The following is a 15,365-nucleotide window of genomic DNA, read 5'->3' as shown; positions in this document are numbered from 1 at the left end:
ACGAAAATTCTACTACAATACATTACGATGGCACTCATGACTCCGTTTTTCTCCATTGAAGAGTCCCAATGGCGATGAAAGCGCCATAATGCAGGAGGATGACCTGATAGGGGTGATCCAGGCCGCGGCCAGCCCCGGATCCCGAGCGTGGTGCCCAATTCCATTAGTATTCCAAGTAGTATTAGTACAAAAAGCAAAGTCCTTAGTCAAGTAGATTTTACTGAGAGAACACAGCTACGTCAGGCCTTGCGCTGGGGATGGTCCAGACTAGCAACCGAAAGTAGCTCTAAATCTGCCGGGGAAAACTCGACGGCACGCCCGCGAGACGCGTCGTCGCCAAACGCCGCTGTACGGTACTCTTCAGAAAAGGGGTGGTAGTATGCATCACGAAGGTTCAGAATCAGTCGACAGCCCAGCAATGGGGGCGCTATTGAGGATAATTTCAAGATGATGGTGATCGATCCGGGCTGGAACTTTTGGTTCAGATTCAGATAGAAATCATGTTACCCCCACAACTTACCGGGAGTACATCGAACAGTGCCAACAAATTGAGCGGGCATACGACAACACTGCTGTTTGGTGGGTCAGGACCTAGTCCAGGAAAAACAGGAAAGTACTACTCACAGAAATGGCAAGACCATACTATCCCGCAAGAGAACGCGAAGCAAATTAGGACGCGGGCCTAACGCAAGCACTAAGCTCGCACTGCCAGACTCGGAAGCAGCAGTCTCCCTTGCCGTCCGTTTAGGTTGGCGCCAGACGAACCGAATGCCTTCCCACAATGCGAGCACAAGAATTAGAAAGTCGAACGCGGCTGTCAAGCACCAAAACAGCCAGAGGAACTTCGGGAACCCTTTAGGGATACAGATAGCCCATTGCGTCCCAGGGATGGAGAAGTTAACTGGGTCCAAGTGTTAAATCGAGTCGAAAGAGGTAGACGTGGTCGCACCTCCTCCTGTTGCGGGGTCTAAACCGACGATAAGACTGCTTCCACCAACATGTATGACGAAAGCGATTCCAAGGACACAGAATATTCTTTTAGATCGTTCGTACATGCACCATATGCGGATGGCAAGGATGACTAGGGGCTGTCAGCATACGGTCATTCACAAAGGGGCGCGGAACTCACACTGCATCGTCCATAAACCTATAACACTCAGCCACGCTTGAATTTGTCCATGAATGCCCGATTTGCCTATAAATTGGTTAGAGTCAAGCTTTAGACGGCGAGAAGGGACTCACAGCTAACGTGACATGTTAATTTTGACCCAGGGTCGGATAGAGAAACTCACGCCTTGAGCAGGGACGTCAGGATTCTGCGATATCAGGGGAGCACTTCGCGGCTTACTCTCTCGAACGATGGATCTCCCGGCCGTGCGGAGAATTGATCTACGGGGATGGATCAGAGCCAGTCGAGAAACACGGTGGGCAGACAACTCACGAATTGTGCCATGTCTGGAAGTGAGCCGGTGTCAACCACTCAATATACGGTTATCGCAGAGCTCGAGGAAGTGAACGCACAAGGCGAGGGCGTGGCCCGCGTAGCGGTTCTGCCTCGATGGTGAGCCTAGTTCAGGAAACGGGACCAAGAGACTCACAATAACGTATAAGAACTGTCCAAGCGTCCACTTTTTCTTCCGCTTCACATAGGCATTAGGACAAGGTCGACGCGACATAGAACATGCAGCTTGCCCATATCAACTCCACCTAGACAAGCGATAAGAAACCGAGTAGTCGCGAATATTACAGCTCAAGCACTGACCTCCAGGTCAAAAGTCGTCACTGAAATTGAAGTCAGCGCTCATTCAATAGAATAAACCGGCTAGCTCACCGTGATCGTATAGCAGGACTGACGTAGCAACGACTAGAAAATGTTCAGCACCTACCTGTCGAAAAAAGGGCGTCCAATCCAACTAACCTTGCCAGTACAGTCCCTGTTGGACCGTTCGCAAAAGTGTAAGGAGATCTTCCAACGACGGCAGCGGCGGCGGGGGAGTCCCGCTCATTATTTCGCGCGAGTCGACGGCGCGAAGGGCATCGAGAAAGACGTGGTGGGAGTGAAAGTAAGAAAACCGTACATTATGTAGCTTTCCCCGGATGCAATTCTCGCATCGGTGTTAGGCAATCAGAAAGCCTCTGTCGCCAAGATGGCTGTCGATGTGGGGGCTGACTTCAAGGTTTGTCAATGATTTGAAGGCGTGAGAGGTGCTTGCTTCTGCTTGCTACTATTGGGCGAAGTGGAAGATGGCGCACGGTTGCCAGTTGGGTATGATTCTCGGGGATTCTCCGCGTTCCGCTTCCTTCGGCACATTCTTCGAAAGGAAGGGCGAGGATGGGGGTAAGAGGTGAGTGAAGATACCGACCGAAAAGCCAGACTCACTCGTATAGTTTACGGGCCTTGCTAATACACATCCGTCAGTCTTGACTACTAAGCCTAGAGCGAGCCTTGGGAATTCCGATGTCGGTTACCAGCGTAGTGGGTGTGGTGGCGACAGGACGTGGGTTCTCCATTTCAACATTAGAGGAGGACGACCGCAATGGCACTGTGGCAGGACCAAAACGAGTCAAATGGGCGTCGTTGTCAGTGTCAGAGAAATTGATGTGTCTTCCGTTTGAAACAATAGGACCAGACTTTCTCCGTACCTAACACTTAGTACTTACTAGTATGTAAGTTAGGGAAAGCGAAATGACAGTGATACTGTTTGTCCGCTTCTCACCACGGGAGCCAAGGCCGCCGTGGCATGTCCAACCGCTAGAGCGTGCCAGAGAAACTGTTCTAGCTTCCTAGCCCCTGGATTTCAAGGCAGGTAAGCGGAGTAGCGGCTCGTGAGAAGCTAGGGATGAATTTGTCGTCGAGATCACAGAAGCATGGGAGGGGAGGGGCAGAATTTGGAATCAGGTGCACATCGCGACAATTAAGCTTTCAGCGTGTGGGGAGTTCGGTACCACTTGGAGCTTGTGAGGCTCCGGGTTGTTTCTCCCCATTGGTGTTACAATGCCGTTGTCGGTGACCTAGGGTGACCTTGATGGCCTTCTTGAGCCTTCAAGCCTCCACGCCGATCGTAATGGGATCTGGGGAACTTGGTGCCGCGGTGAAGGAACTGGAAGGATAAAAACAGTCTATTTCACAGCTTCCTGTGACGATGCGACTCGGATTGGCCCCTGTTTTTTTGGTACAACTACATTAGGCTTTGAAGGGTGCGTGAACGTGAACAGAAACGGAGTCTAGGTCCATATCAGCGGCGGTAAAAACGATGGCGCAAGCGCTAGCGGCCCCGGGGTCGAGCAGCGGCGGCGGAGAGTGGGAGCGAGTCGGAGGAAGGGAAGATTGACGCGTCCCAGGACGACTCGAACTCAGCTACGAATCCCGCTGGCCCAAGGCCAAGTGATCGAGGATCGTCTGTTACTGGTGCAAGCGACGGTTGTCGTTAGACCCGCATCGTTGGTCCAACGACGACAGCGATAACAGGAGCAGCACACCCAATGTCGGCGGAAACGTCGGCGGAATAATGGGAGGGGTTGTTCGTCACTCGCTCTCTAATTCTAGTGCTGGTCCTGGTCAAAACGAGGAGGAGGGCGAACACCTGATGGCGATGATCGACATAGTGCTTGTATTCATGCGACTATCCTATCGTCCTTGCCCTAAATTGAAAAGTTAGAAAGAGTAGAATATATCATAATTGATAGAGCACGTGCCAATACATTAGAGAACTCAGCGTGAACACGACTGGTGATGGAGTCCAGCTCCAAATCGCCGGGGATAAACACGGGGCAGGGGTTGGTCCCCTCGTCGTAAATCGGTACTGTGTAGTATTCTTCGTCAAAGGGGCGGTAGTAGGCCCCTCGGAGGTTCAGGATCATCCGACACCCCAGCAGTGGGGGCACCATAGGAGTCACTTGGAAGACAAGTGCAGACAAGGTCGGCTGAAGAGGTGTAAAGGAGGTGTAAGCAACGGCGAAGTATACAATCGAGAGATGGACACCTTACCGGGAGCGTGGTGACTATGGCTAACAAGTTGAGAGGGCAAACGATGAAGGTACTGCACAGCGGGTCAGGACACGGGTTCAGAATAAAACAAGGGGGGAGTGCCGAATGCTCACATGAAGGGTGCGATCATGCTATCCCTCAACAGAACGCGAAGCAAGTTTGGAGGACGCTGCAGAGAGAGCACCACACTGTCAAGATCCGAATCCGCATTCTCTGCTTCTCTTTCTCTTGCACTGCGCCGGCGCCGGCGCCTGACGAAGCCGATGCCCTCCCACAAAGCGAGCGCGCACACGAGCGAGTCGAATGCGGCCACGAAGCACCAGAACACCCAAAGAAAGTCGGGCACGTCGCGTGGGACGCAGAAACCCCATTTTGTTCCTGGGATGTAGATGGCATCTGAATCGCGTCCATTAGATAGTGTTGAAGGGTTGTTTTGTATAGAAGGAAGAAAACTTCTCGCACCTCCCTTCCAATTGGAGCTCAAGCCGTTGAGAAGGCCGCCTCCGAGAGTCTGGAGCACGAACGCGACCCCAACAACCCAGAGGAGAATGATAGACCGGTCGTACATACACCAGATGCGGATGACAAGGATGACTGCGGTGTGTTATCAAGTTGCCAGGTCCTCCAGGAGCAGCAGGGGAGACGTACGTTGCATCGTCCATAACCCGATAAGACTCAGCCAAATTTGCGAGTGTCCATGAACGCCAGATTTGCCTGTGAATGGATTAGGAGGTGTGCGTCGGACGGTAGTAGTGATAGCGGACTCACACCTAACAGGACAGATTATAGTCGGGTGCGCGCGGCTGATAGTAGTACGACTTACGCCTGTAGAAGGAGAGTCGTGAATTGAAAACCAGAGGGAAAGAGGTCACGCTTACTGCTTCAAACGCGGGATCCCCGTGTCGCCCGGAAAGCATGGCTGCAATGAACGAATGAGCAACGAGAAGCAGGAATGCCAATGGGGGTCAACTGACAGATGGTACCATGTCTGGAGGTGTGTGTCAGCCATTTGGCATGGGAATGACGGGGAAAAGTCGACGTACATAAATAAGGCATCGCCAACGTAGCGGTTCTGTCTCGACGTGAGGTTGGGACTCAGGGGACGGAATCGAAGAGCTCACAATGAGATATAAAAGTTGGCCAAGTGTGAACCTCTTCTTCTGTAACGGCAATGCATTCAATTAGGGATATACCGATATGCCATAGGGCGCAAGATACTTGCCCATATTAACTCGACCTGGACCAAAGAGTGAGTACATATCCAACAGTTGCGAAGGTTTGGGTTCAGTACTGACCTCGAGGGCGAAGGTCGTCGCTGGAGACGAGGTAAGCGATCCATGAAATATATATAAGAGAACTGGCTAGCCCACCGTGGTCGTAAAGAATCACCGTCATAGCACCAACTAGTCACTGTTCAACGTCTTTTCCATCCGAGCAATAGGGGGGCAGCCCCCGACTGACCTTGAAAATATATTCTTTGCTGTGCCGCTCCCAACAACATTTCGATGACTTCATATGGCGGCGCCTGCGGGGCAAACCCGCTCTTCATTCTGCCCGTGTCGTCGTCCACTGGCGCGAGAAGACGATGGGCATCGACAGGTCGAACGTGGTGAAGGTAACTGAAAGACAACCGGCAGCCCGGTGATAAACGCTCTTTCGCCAGGGGCCCGGAAGCCCCTTTGGCATGGCGCCTCCGAGCAGCTCCAAGCTTTTGATTTGTCGGGTTGGCAATGTGCAGGGCGTGGGAGGTGCCTGGTGGATGATTTCATGCTTCGGTGCCGAAATTCTCGTGGTGTTGTCTGGTGTGTGCTGCTGACTCCTGAACCAGAGGGACGATCATCGGGAAATAGGGCTATATCCAAAAATATGGTATATGAATCCTGTCCAGTGAACTCCATCCAGAGCAATCGAGGCCAGACCAAGGTGCGTGAACCGGAAGAGGTCAGGAACTTTGATCAATGGCGGGGGCGAAACCATGGTGAATGTGGACGCCAGCGGCCTGGGTCGACGAAAGCGCTTTTCTGGAGGCAGTTCAGACTCCAGTGGATGTTGAACCAGCTTGCAGACGAGTAGTCGCGAGAGTGTCGTTTCGGTGGTACCCACCTGCGACTGCGTCGAATGACAAGAAAATCAGCATCGTTAGTTTGCGACTGGGCTACTTATTGTACATTAGTTACGCGAATGAGGTAAGAAATGCGGGCGGGACGAATTATTTATAGCGGTGTGTACGAGTGGGAAAGGGGGAATAGTAACGTACAAGAATCAAGGCTAGTAATTGGCTGGCAACGTGAAGGGACCGAGGAAAGGATCATGATGTGGAGAAATGATAAAGAACAGGAATAGCCAGGGTGATGTGGAATGTTGGTCTGCTTGATGGAGAATGGAAACGATGAATCGCTGGCCAGGATGCCAAAATGATGGCTGTCGCCCGAATGGAATAGGGGAAGATGTGAATGCTGACGGGAAGGGACGAAGGGGAACAAGAGGAGCAAGGCTGGTTGTGAAGGAGACGGGAAGGACAATGATGCGCGGGCTTGAAAGAGTACCCTGAAGGCAACCCAGCAAAAGGATGCGGAAAAAGGTGGATGAATGAGGACGACGGCGAGAAACCGGGCGTAGATGGATGAGGGGATAGCGCGACAGTTGGGTGGGCACGCGTTGCTGAAAGGCAGACGCGCGCGACATCTTGGCGAGGAAGACGGCGAGGGGGACTGCTGTTCGGCGAGGAGGGAGTCGCATTAACGCAACCTCTGGGTCGGCGTCGTATGCTCAATCGAAACGATTATGCGCTGGCCTGGAATACCACAAGGATGGCTGTTGTCCGACTCGACGATGACGGAGACGACCCCATGACACTCGATTCGGACCTTTTCACTGGAAGTCTGCTCCTTCCTGACGCCTCTAGCCCACTTCAATAGGTTGCTCGTCTTCTTTGGAGGCGCCAGCGCCGTCTGTGAAACTGTGGATTTGAAGCCTTTGCAGGTGCACAGAAAGCTTTTGATAGACTTGGTCGTCGTCGATGTTGTTGGGATCTGTTGTTCGCGTCTGTGCGAAGGGGTCAGCGAAGTCACTTGGGTGTCTCGAAGGACGTACTGGAAACGGACTCCGGTTAGACCACGGATGTCTCTGATGACCATGTCGAGGCGGCTAAGATGGTCGCAATCGTTGGTTTTGATGATCGAATGGTAGCCACGGAATCGGAGGAGACTCGACGAGCTATTGGCATCGATTACAGCCTGGTTGAGGGCTCTGTAGAGGGCAGACGCGTTTTGGAACTCTGTCCCTTGGAAGGTCTAGGATCCGGTCAGCCGCATGTCAAGTCACTAGGAAAACGACCCACAGGTAATCCCGGAGACTGAGCCAGGTAGCTCCTTTGGTCGACAACCTCCCGTATCCTCGCCTTCATCATCTTCAATGCTACCTGTCGTTCGTCTCCCTCCAGTTCCTTCAAGCGTTTTGGCGGTCGTTTCTGGACTGGAGCGGCATCCATGGCGCGCTGTTTTTGAACAGCTCGGAGTCGAGCATCCAAGGAGAAGCGACGTGGGTCTCTATTCTCTTTGGGTCGAACTGGGGCGCTAATGGACTTGGGCGTCGGCGTCGTCCTGCCTGTTGGGGTTGCGCTGCCGTCCTCGGTGTCGCTGGAACGCGAATAAGCATCTGAGCTGACTCCAGCCAGTGCCTGCATGAATCTTAACTCTTTCCTGGCCTTCACGAGCTGTTGTTTCTTCCTGTTTTTCTCTCGACAGTTGATGCAATTAACCCGACTCGACCAGGCTGGAACGGGGACTTGCTTGCACGTTTTGCACGACTTTGTCCTCGACCTGCTGCTGTTGACAACCGCAGAAAGGCTGTCGTCGGAGCTGTGGGCGTCCATTTTTTCGACGATTTTGCGACCAGAAACGACCTGGAAATTGGAGTAAATGGGTAGAGAACAAAGGACGCGACGCCTTTGCGCGACCCCACCGTTGGCATGCTACCCAATCCGGCAAACGCCGGATACAAACGACGCGTCGCGACGCGCGCCTAACAAGCGCGCCAACACGTGCCATTCGCATCACGCGCTGTGTCCGAAAGGGGCGTCGCAGCGAGGACGAAAGACAAGCCTTGGTGCATCAGTGGGAAGTGCCCGAATGTCTAAAGATTGGGTATATAACTCAGAACCATCTCAGAAGATCTGAGGCCGAGCACCGGCCGTGAAAGATTCACTGTGGGTGGGCGGGCGGTAATCACTTCAATTCACGTCATGATCACGAAAAAGCAAATAAATTCGCGCCCGCTAAGGCGACAGCGGCTACCGTCCATACTAGCCTAGGAAATTGGGTCTCCTGTATCCCCTTTCCATGGTGAAACAGGCAATCCGCGCTTCGCAAAATAGCTTCATCGTCCACTCGACGATCACATGAGCTATAAAGGTCTGGCCGTGTCCGCCTTTTTTGCCCCGGCCATTCACGTAGAGTCGATTTACAGACCCGCCCACAATCCAACGATTGATGATATTTCACTACTTGGTAATATGTGAAACATGTCCATCTCTTCCCAATTCCCTTCCTCCCTCTTCCCACTCGCACTCATTTGCTCCAGAGGGACAGCCTTTCCCTTTCATACTAATTTCAAGACTATGCCATGTTAGTGACTGAACTACTCCTCGACGATACCGACGGAAGGGTGAAATACGGCGGCCAAAGCGAGCCCGCACACGTCCAGTCCGTCGGTGACCGCGGAAGGCGCTCATCGCACGGTGGACCTACAAAATCACCAAATTCCTATTTCAAGGCGCATAACCGGTGATCCATTCCCCAAGAAACACTGGAATAATCCAGCGGAAACTACAGGAGCGGTGGAGAATTTGCCGTGACTACCCATGTTTGTCCCCAGCGCTTCACATCGAGCCGTTTGACACGCCCGCCCACAATCCGACAGCTGATGCTAGCACACATTTAGTTACTTGGTGATGTGGGCTCTGTTCCTCATCCACAATTCCTTCCTTTCCTTTCCTCTTTCCTCTTTCCTCTTTCCTCTTCCCACTTACCACTCAACCCCAGCTTTCGACTTCAAGCTCCAAAGGGACGAATTTCCCCTTATCCATTCATTTAGCTAAATTATGTCTGTCATTCCTTTCGACGATACCGACGGAAGAGTCGCATATGCCGGCTCTTGGACTCGTTTCTCGAGTGGAAACGAGCACCAAGGAAGTGCCGCCTTTACCAACGAAGGCGGCGCGAGCGCAACAGTTCGATTCCTCGGTATGTCAAGCCGTCCCCTGGTCGATCCACTAAACTAACCTCAAAGACAACACCACAGGTAATAGCATCACCATCTACGGCTCCATCCCTCCCAACACCATCCAACGCGCAATCTACGTCCTCGACGACCAGCCTCCGCGCACCTTCACCTCCGACCGCTCCAGCGCCGCACGCTCCCTCGTCGAGTTCATGTCCTTCACCAACCTAGTCGACCAACAGCACAACCTCGTTATTACAAACTTGGATGGCTCGGCATTGGCCATCGACAGGATCCAGATTACCAGACCGGAGGGCTTGACACCGCCCCAGCCCACAACTTGGAGCGTGACGACGACGACGGGTGGTGTGAGGCCGCCTGTGGGGACTGGTGGAGGGAGTATTGCTCCCCCCAGCAGTGCGCCAGACCGTGGAGATCAGAACGAAAACCAGAACGGCGGTGGGACTGACCCGGAAGAGTCGCAGGGAGGGAACAATAACCCGTCCCAGAGCGCTTCAGGCCCAGGTTTGGGTACAACGCACTCTCCGCGGCCGGAGCCCAGCGATAGAGCATCTGGCGCCGTTGGAGACGACGAAACGCAGGGGGAGGTCACTCTAACCATCTCCGGCCAGATTGTCGTCAAGCCCACTGGCTCAGGCAGCGGCACTATCCTCGAACTCTCCGATACCTCTAACGACGGCGGCAATGACAAGAGCAGCCAGCCAAACGTCGGTGGGATCGTCGGCGGAATTCTAGGAGGGTTGGTCGTCATCCTCGCTCTTATCCTGGTGTTCGTGTTGGTTAAGAAGAGGAAGAGGCGACAACGGTTTACGATGATGACCGAGAGGACCTTCTTGGGATGAAGGCTTTGCATCATTGTTTATCTAGAACGTCTGTATTGTAGCCAGCCTAGCGACTGTCCTCTCGGATACCTAGTACACCGGACAATGTGAACCACCTGTATCTCCCTGTAAATCTCATTCAGTTCAGCATACACAAAGACTAGATCTCAATGAACACATACCCTGATTCGCTTCATAATCCCACTCCCTCGTCCTCCTCAGCCTCTCCCGAATGGACTTTGCCTTTCGCGCAAGAACAGTTATCAAAAGCACCAGTATGAACGCCCAAAATATCATCAACTCCATAGAACGATACGCAGCAAACCTCCCAATCTCCTTCATCCTTCCCTCAGCACCACCACTACCACTAGTACTAGTATGATCCCCGAGGAGAAAAGTGCTCAACTCGAAATCCGGAACAGCCTTGGCTCCCAGTACGTGAATCTCGTCCAGCCAAACCGTCCCGCTCCCAGACTCGTTGGTGATAACCAGCGTATGGCGTCCATACGGCAGCCGCGTGACTTCGTAGAATTTGACGTGGTATTGTACGCGGTCGGGGAGGAGCCGCCCTGAGAACGTACGTGGTGGTACGGCCGACAGAGAGTTGGAGTCGAGTTCGTAGGTGGATACTGGGGCATTTCGGGGATCTGATGATTGTCCTAGCGTTCCTAGCACCGTGATGCCTGTGCCTAATCATAGTAGATGGTAGAAAAAAATCATGGAAGGTGAACATTAGCCTGAGTAATTGGACAATCATACGAAACAAAACTTCACGAACCGTAAAAGGTTATCGTCGCTGATGCACCTTCCACAGAAGTTGCAGAGGTGGTATGTTGGTACTCCAGGTGCATGCCTTCATGTCTCCAATGGCCTGGACTATAGGAAATAGCAGGATCACGGTCGTCGAGGATGAGCTTGCCCATTTCCTTGTCCAGATTAGCCCAGTTTAAGCTTCGTGAGTGCCAAATTCGTGTGCGCAGAGAGCTCCAGGTTTGGAAGGACGACAGTGAACAGTCAAGCAAAGGAGGTATCCTGAGCGCCCTGGTTGTAACCTTCTTTCGGCCACGTATAGAGCGTAGGGAGCATGGACCCGGCGACAGGAGGAGCTGTGACTGAACAGATGATGGTCTGCGGAAGAAAAACGGCTGGCTGGTTCTGTGCCGACCCCGGCCCAAGTGATGGGTGCATCAAAGTGCGACTGATGCCCCTATTTCGCGTCATTTATCGTCGAACTTCCCGTCCTCGGGACTCGTTAAGCAGGAATATTCCTTTAGACATGGCCTGGACATATATGGTTTCCGAGTCGTACCTTTGCAGAAGGAATAGAACATCTACTCGTTATACATATATCAAAGCGAGGACAGCGGAAACGCTCAAGGATACAACGAACCCCACTCCTTTCCCGTACGACCCAGCACCATCCGCGTCGTCCAACTCAGCCGTTCCACTCGAAGCTCCGCCAGTCGGGCGGCCCGCGCTATCAGCAATAGACTTGACTATAGCCACCAGAGTCACGGAATGGATCAGATAGTCAGTAATCAGAGAGTAGAGTCGAATGAAGGAGATGGGTCATACGTTGACTGCAAGTATTCGCAAGACCCGACCTCCAATGCTCCTCCGTCTCGAATAGGCCATTGCTACACCCAATCTTCCTCCAACAGCCCACCATCTCCTTCACGTAAGCGTCTTGAACGTCTGGCCTGCAGAAGCATTCCTCGGGGTTGGATCTGAGCTCGACGTAATGGTATTGTCAAGCATTAATTAGAGGGTCAGTGGAAGAAGGTAAGCATATGCGTACGTAGATTTACACGGCTCATAGGCCTTTGGGAAGCTTGTTACACATTCGTTGGTGGTGCTGAGGCAGGGATCATCGTCGCTTGATTGAGCCAGAGCACCGCCACCGAAGATGGCGAAGCACAAAAAGAGAGTGGTGAAAAGAGAGAGGAAAGGGCAGATAAGATGCATCGCTCTGCGATTGGAAAACGACAAAGGAGTGGGTGGGGCTGTAACTACTGGATTGGTTGAAAAGGAATGGGAGCTCGAGGATGAGCTTTGTACGATTTTATGCTACGGGTTCTAAAGGCGATTGTTAGGTTCTCACCTGGGAATCGAAGACGAGAAGAATTGTTCTCTGAAGTCAAACTATGTGATGCGACGGACGCTTCACAGGTCAACTGATTTTTACCTTGTCACTCGGATGTCAATCAATAAGCGCCCGTCGGGATGGTACCTTTGTTCAAGTTAGTTACGAACTTTGACATTACCACGCGATTGATTTACACTTGTAGAAATGCCTAGCAGTCTATCCTTGGTACGTTTAAGTTATGAATGACATACGTCAGACGTCCATGAGTCGACTTGGTGGATACATACCAACGGCCGATGGCAATACCAATCACCCAACGCTGGTTAGGTGGTCGATCAAAGTTTAGTCTCAGGAACAGGCTTCTTTGAGTGTCACCACCAGACGCACGGGACAGAATATTGATTCACAAGAAGGGCACACCAAGTCCACAGTCTGATACAATCAAGGATATACACAGAGACGAACTAAACGAGGCAGACGGACTAACAATTGTGCACAAGAGCGTTGAAAGCACCAGCAACACCCAAAGCGGTGAACAACCCAACCCCGTAGGCCTTAACAGCCGCACCATCCGCATCACCGTCACCAGTAGCCGAAGCCCCTCCCGCCTCACCCGCCTCGACTATAAGATGCAAAACAAAGTGTTCGACAAGGGGTCAGCAAGCCGCACAACAGACTCCAAAGCCCAAAGTCCAAAGAGTCAGGGCGAAACGGAAGAAGAAGGAACGTACTATGACCCCTACATATATCCTCAATCTCCTCCTTCCAATACTCCTCGGTCGCAAATCTACCGTCTTTGCACCCATTGTCCCGCCAGCAGCTGGTCATTTCGTCGATGTAGGCTTTGCGCCGCTTGGGTTGACAGGTGCATGCGTCTGGATCGGGTCTGACATCGTGTTAGCTTCAATAGTAGGAGGAAGAGAAAAGGGAGATCTCAGATGATAAATTTAAACACGCACTCGGACGCACACCCGCTGAACGCAGCTGGGAACCCCATCCCGCATTTACTCTCCTTGCAAGGATCACTCTCCTCGGTCGATTGAGCTATCGTTGCCCCGAAGAGGTTCAAAGCCAAAATGAGAGTGGCGAATAAAGATAGAGTGCGAGTTTGGACCATGATTTGAAGTGAGTGTTTGTTAACTTGTTGATGAATTGAGGATTGGAGAAGGAAAATTCTGCACTTTTATACCTCCAAAGAGCGAGGGTGATATGAGGCTTTTAGATAAAAATAGAGGAAAAACTCTTTTTGAGTTTGAGAATTACGCGGGCTACCTTGATCTTTGTCGCTTCTGTTGCCATCTGTCACAATTAAGCGCCTGTCGGTACTATGGAGGGACAGTCCTCCTTTCACCTGAAGACGAGGTTCAAGCCATTCTACAGGCTCCTATCTCGTGACGAAGATCCTCCTGCAGAAATTCTGTAGCAATTCCAAATTTAAGTGGTGAGGCGACTCGGAGAAGAATTCGTTGGCAACGATATCTAAGCGCCCAGAGTATGCCTGCCTTATCACTGAGTCCGCATCAAGACCAAGCTTCTTTACCTCCCACCTCCAAGCGCATTGGACTACCTTCGGAAAGGTATCCACTGCGTCCCGAGACTTTCCACCGCCAATCACGGGTTCAATGGGCTACCATCCCATCCACGTCAAGGTTGGCTTCGAAATGTGACCTTGCGGTGGTAAGGGTGCCACCGCCTAGTACGCCTTGATTCTGACGGGGTGATCAGCCTGCTCGGAGACTGGCACCGGGCCAGGGCCCCAAGCCCCGTGTCAGTGACCAATGCTGTCACTTAGTAGGAGAGGTCAGGAGATATGATGCTTTCATCGCTCCAATTCCATACATCAGTACTCTATATAACCATAGCACCGTGGACACAAGATACACGATGGTTTCTCAACACGTAGAATATTCCAAAGGAAACCTTCAGCCTTGGGGTGATCTGCAACAGCGGTCTTTGCATACGCAGGAAGATAAATAAAACTTGGACGACAACGAGGAAAGGCGAGTAACAGCCTAGTCGTATCCATAGCCGAACGTCTCCACTAAAACCGAGCACCCTGGCTGCACACTCGTCCTCTCATCTCCATCATTCACTTCCTTCGGCAGTCACAAGCCTTCCTACAGGCATCCGGAGTGCCCCTATCCCAGGCGCATGTCACTCCAGGGCCCGAGTCACAGAATTTATCGCACACTGGTAGACGTGGTGGTAATGACGGCGACGAGGGCGAGGATGTTGGAAAATTTCATGGTAGTAGTGGGCGGTTGGCTGGATTGAGAGGTTTGTTAGGAAGGGTAGTTTGAAACAAGACGAGACGGAGGGCTTACAGCTCTGTGTAGTGCTTGCTACTTGAGAATCTGCAAAGGCTGCGCGGGAAGTGTATCTCTGGGAGCCTATCGACTGCAAACGCAGCGTTGTCCTTTTATACAGGACGAATGGATGTTCACAACCGACTGCAGGGATGTATAACATAACGGGTTACGCTCAGATGCGGATCTCACTTCGCTTGTATGGTCCTCAGTCGAGTATACACCCTTTGAACGTAAGCCACGGTTTCTTGTAACCGGCCCAGTCTAAGTGCCAACAGGATGATAGTTTAATCATACTAAGTTACCCATTGACAAGCTTCTCTAGGTTTCCAACTGTCTTACATAGTGGCTGTAGTACTATGGATTCAGATCGCTTATTATATCGACAGTCCCAGCATGTAGACTTGGAGCCCATCAGCAGAAGGTGAGCTCAACGGTCACCCGCTCTGGACCCAGCAGATCCACTTTGAGAGGAATTACTGCCAAGCTGTCCGAGTCGGCTCTCGTACGGGAACTTCGTTGAACTGAGGCTGGCTAGTCCCGAATCCCTCGTAATCGCAGGCCGAGGTCGATTTTGACTTAGGGTAGCTCACAGGAATGGCCCAGTCGGAACAAGAAGATCAAGCAAGTCCCTAAGATCTCGAGATGGTATTGCAAGCTGCAGGTCGACCTCAAGTCGTAGATATTATATGTCAAATAAATAAGAGGAAATAATTAAGAAACAAGTTGGACCAAACAAAAATCGAATGATTCTATTTAGGAGGAGCACCTGCACCTGGTCTTGCACGAATCAGGAGTGCCAACTCCCCAAGAACAGCCTCTACCACCCATACGGCAGTACGAGCCGCAAGAGCTAGGGCACTGAGAGCCACTGGCGTGGCATGATCCAGCTCGGGCAGCCAAATTGGCTTCATACTCCTCGA

At 52.1% G+C, this 15,365-nt stretch overlaps 8 protein-coding genes across 8 annotated transcripts; 2 read left to right on the top strand and 6 right to left on the bottom strand.

Moving 5' to 3' along the window:
- Positions 1-239: 239 nt before the first annotated feature.
- CC1G_02586 (hypothetical protein) lies at positions 240-2,006 on the bottom strand (the record flags this gene model as incomplete). Its single annotated transcript, XM_001840071.2, has 13 exons — positions 240-467; positions 521-572; positions 625-901; positions 950-1,081; positions 1,130-1,195; positions 1,250-1,316; positions 1,349-1,389; positions 1,442-1,455; positions 1,522-1,550; positions 1,599-1,640; positions 1,763-1,782; positions 1,832-1,864; positions 1,919-2,006. 13 exons carry the CDS (start codon positions 2,004-2,006, stop codon positions 240-242), a joined length of 1,089 nt encoding a protein of 362 aa, XP_001840123.2.
- A 1,609-nt stretch (positions 2,007-3,615) lies between these two features.
- Positions 3,616-4,556, bottom strand: CC1G_02585 (hypothetical protein; the record flags this gene model as incomplete). The annotated part of the gene is made up of 4 exons (XM_001840070.2): positions 3,616-3,642; positions 3,703-3,924; positions 3,989-4,040; positions 4,102-4,556. 4 exons carry the CDS (start codon positions 4,554-4,556, stop codon positions 3,616-3,618), a joined length of 756 nt encoding a protein of 251 aa, XP_001840122.2.
- Positions 4,557-5,169: 613 nt separating this feature from the next.
- Positions 5,170-5,674, bottom strand: CC1G_14313 (hypothetical protein; the record flags this gene model as incomplete). Its single annotated transcript, XM_002911272.1, has 3 exons — positions 5,170-5,225; positions 5,284-5,303; positions 5,595-5,674. 3 exons carry the CDS (start codon positions 5,672-5,674, stop codon positions 5,170-5,172), a joined length of 156 nt encoding a protein of 51 aa, XP_002911318.1.
- A 1,052-nt stretch (positions 5,675-6,726) lies between these two features.
- CC1G_02584 (hypothetical protein) lies at positions 6,727-7,862 on the bottom strand (the record flags this gene model as incomplete). The annotated part of the gene is made up of 3 exons (XM_001840069.2): positions 6,727-7,033; positions 7,082-7,281; positions 7,329-7,862. 3 exons carry the CDS (start codon positions 7,860-7,862, stop codon positions 6,727-6,729), a joined length of 1,041 nt encoding a protein of 346 aa, XP_001840121.2.
- Positions 7,863-9,089: 1,227 nt separating this feature from the next.
- Positions 9,090-10,071, top strand: CC1G_02583 (hypothetical protein; the record flags this gene model as incomplete). The annotated part of the gene is made up of 2 exons (XM_001840068.1): positions 9,090-9,231; positions 9,290-10,071. 2 exons carry the CDS (start codon positions 9,090-9,092, stop codon positions 10,069-10,071), a joined length of 924 nt encoding a protein of 307 aa, XP_001840120.1.
- A 46-nt stretch (positions 10,072-10,117) lies between these two features.
- On the bottom strand, positions 10,118-11,183 carry CC1G_02582 (hypothetical protein; the record flags this gene model as incomplete). Its single annotated transcript, XM_001840067.2, has 3 exons — positions 10,829-11,183; positions 10,233-10,739; positions 10,118-10,176 (listed from the first exon to the last, which is right to left on the bottom strand). Exons 1-3 carry the CDS (start codon positions 10,971-10,973, stop codon positions 10,118-10,120), a joined length of 711 nt encoding a protein of 236 aa, XP_001840119.1. The 5' UTR covers positions 10,974-11,183.
- A 1,435-nt stretch (positions 11,184-12,618) lies between these two features.
- On the bottom strand, positions 12,619-13,253 carry CC1G_02581 (hypothetical protein; the record flags this gene model as incomplete). The annotated part of the gene is made up of 3 exons (XM_001840066.1): positions 12,619-12,758; positions 12,868-13,022; positions 13,096-13,253. 3 exons carry the CDS (start codon positions 13,251-13,253, stop codon positions 12,619-12,621), a joined length of 453 nt encoding a protein of 150 aa, XP_001840118.1.
- A 505-nt stretch (positions 13,254-13,758) lies between these two features.
- CC1G_14312 (hypothetical protein) lies at positions 13,759-14,844 on the top strand (the record flags this gene model as incomplete). The annotated part of the gene is made up of 4 exons (XM_002911271.1): positions 13,759-13,785; positions 14,260-14,413; positions 14,655-14,675; positions 14,789-14,844. The coding sequence occupies 4 exons, from the start codon at positions 13,759-13,761 to the stop codon at positions 14,842-14,844; spliced, it is 258 nt and encodes an 85-aa protein (XP_002911317.1).
- Positions 14,845-15,365: the final 521 nt, after the last annotated feature.

The sequence above is a fragment of the Coprinopsis cinerea genome (assembly GCF_000182895.1).
Source record: "Coprinopsis cinerea okayama7#130 chromosome 4 map unlocalized cont3.4, whole genome shotgun sequence".
Lineage (NCBI taxonomy): Eukaryota > Fungi > Basidiomycota > Agaricomycetes > Agaricales > Psathyrellaceae > Coprinopsis > Coprinopsis cinerea.
Note: the sequence above shows the minus strand (reverse complement) of the source record. Positions and strands in the feature narration are given on the sequence as shown.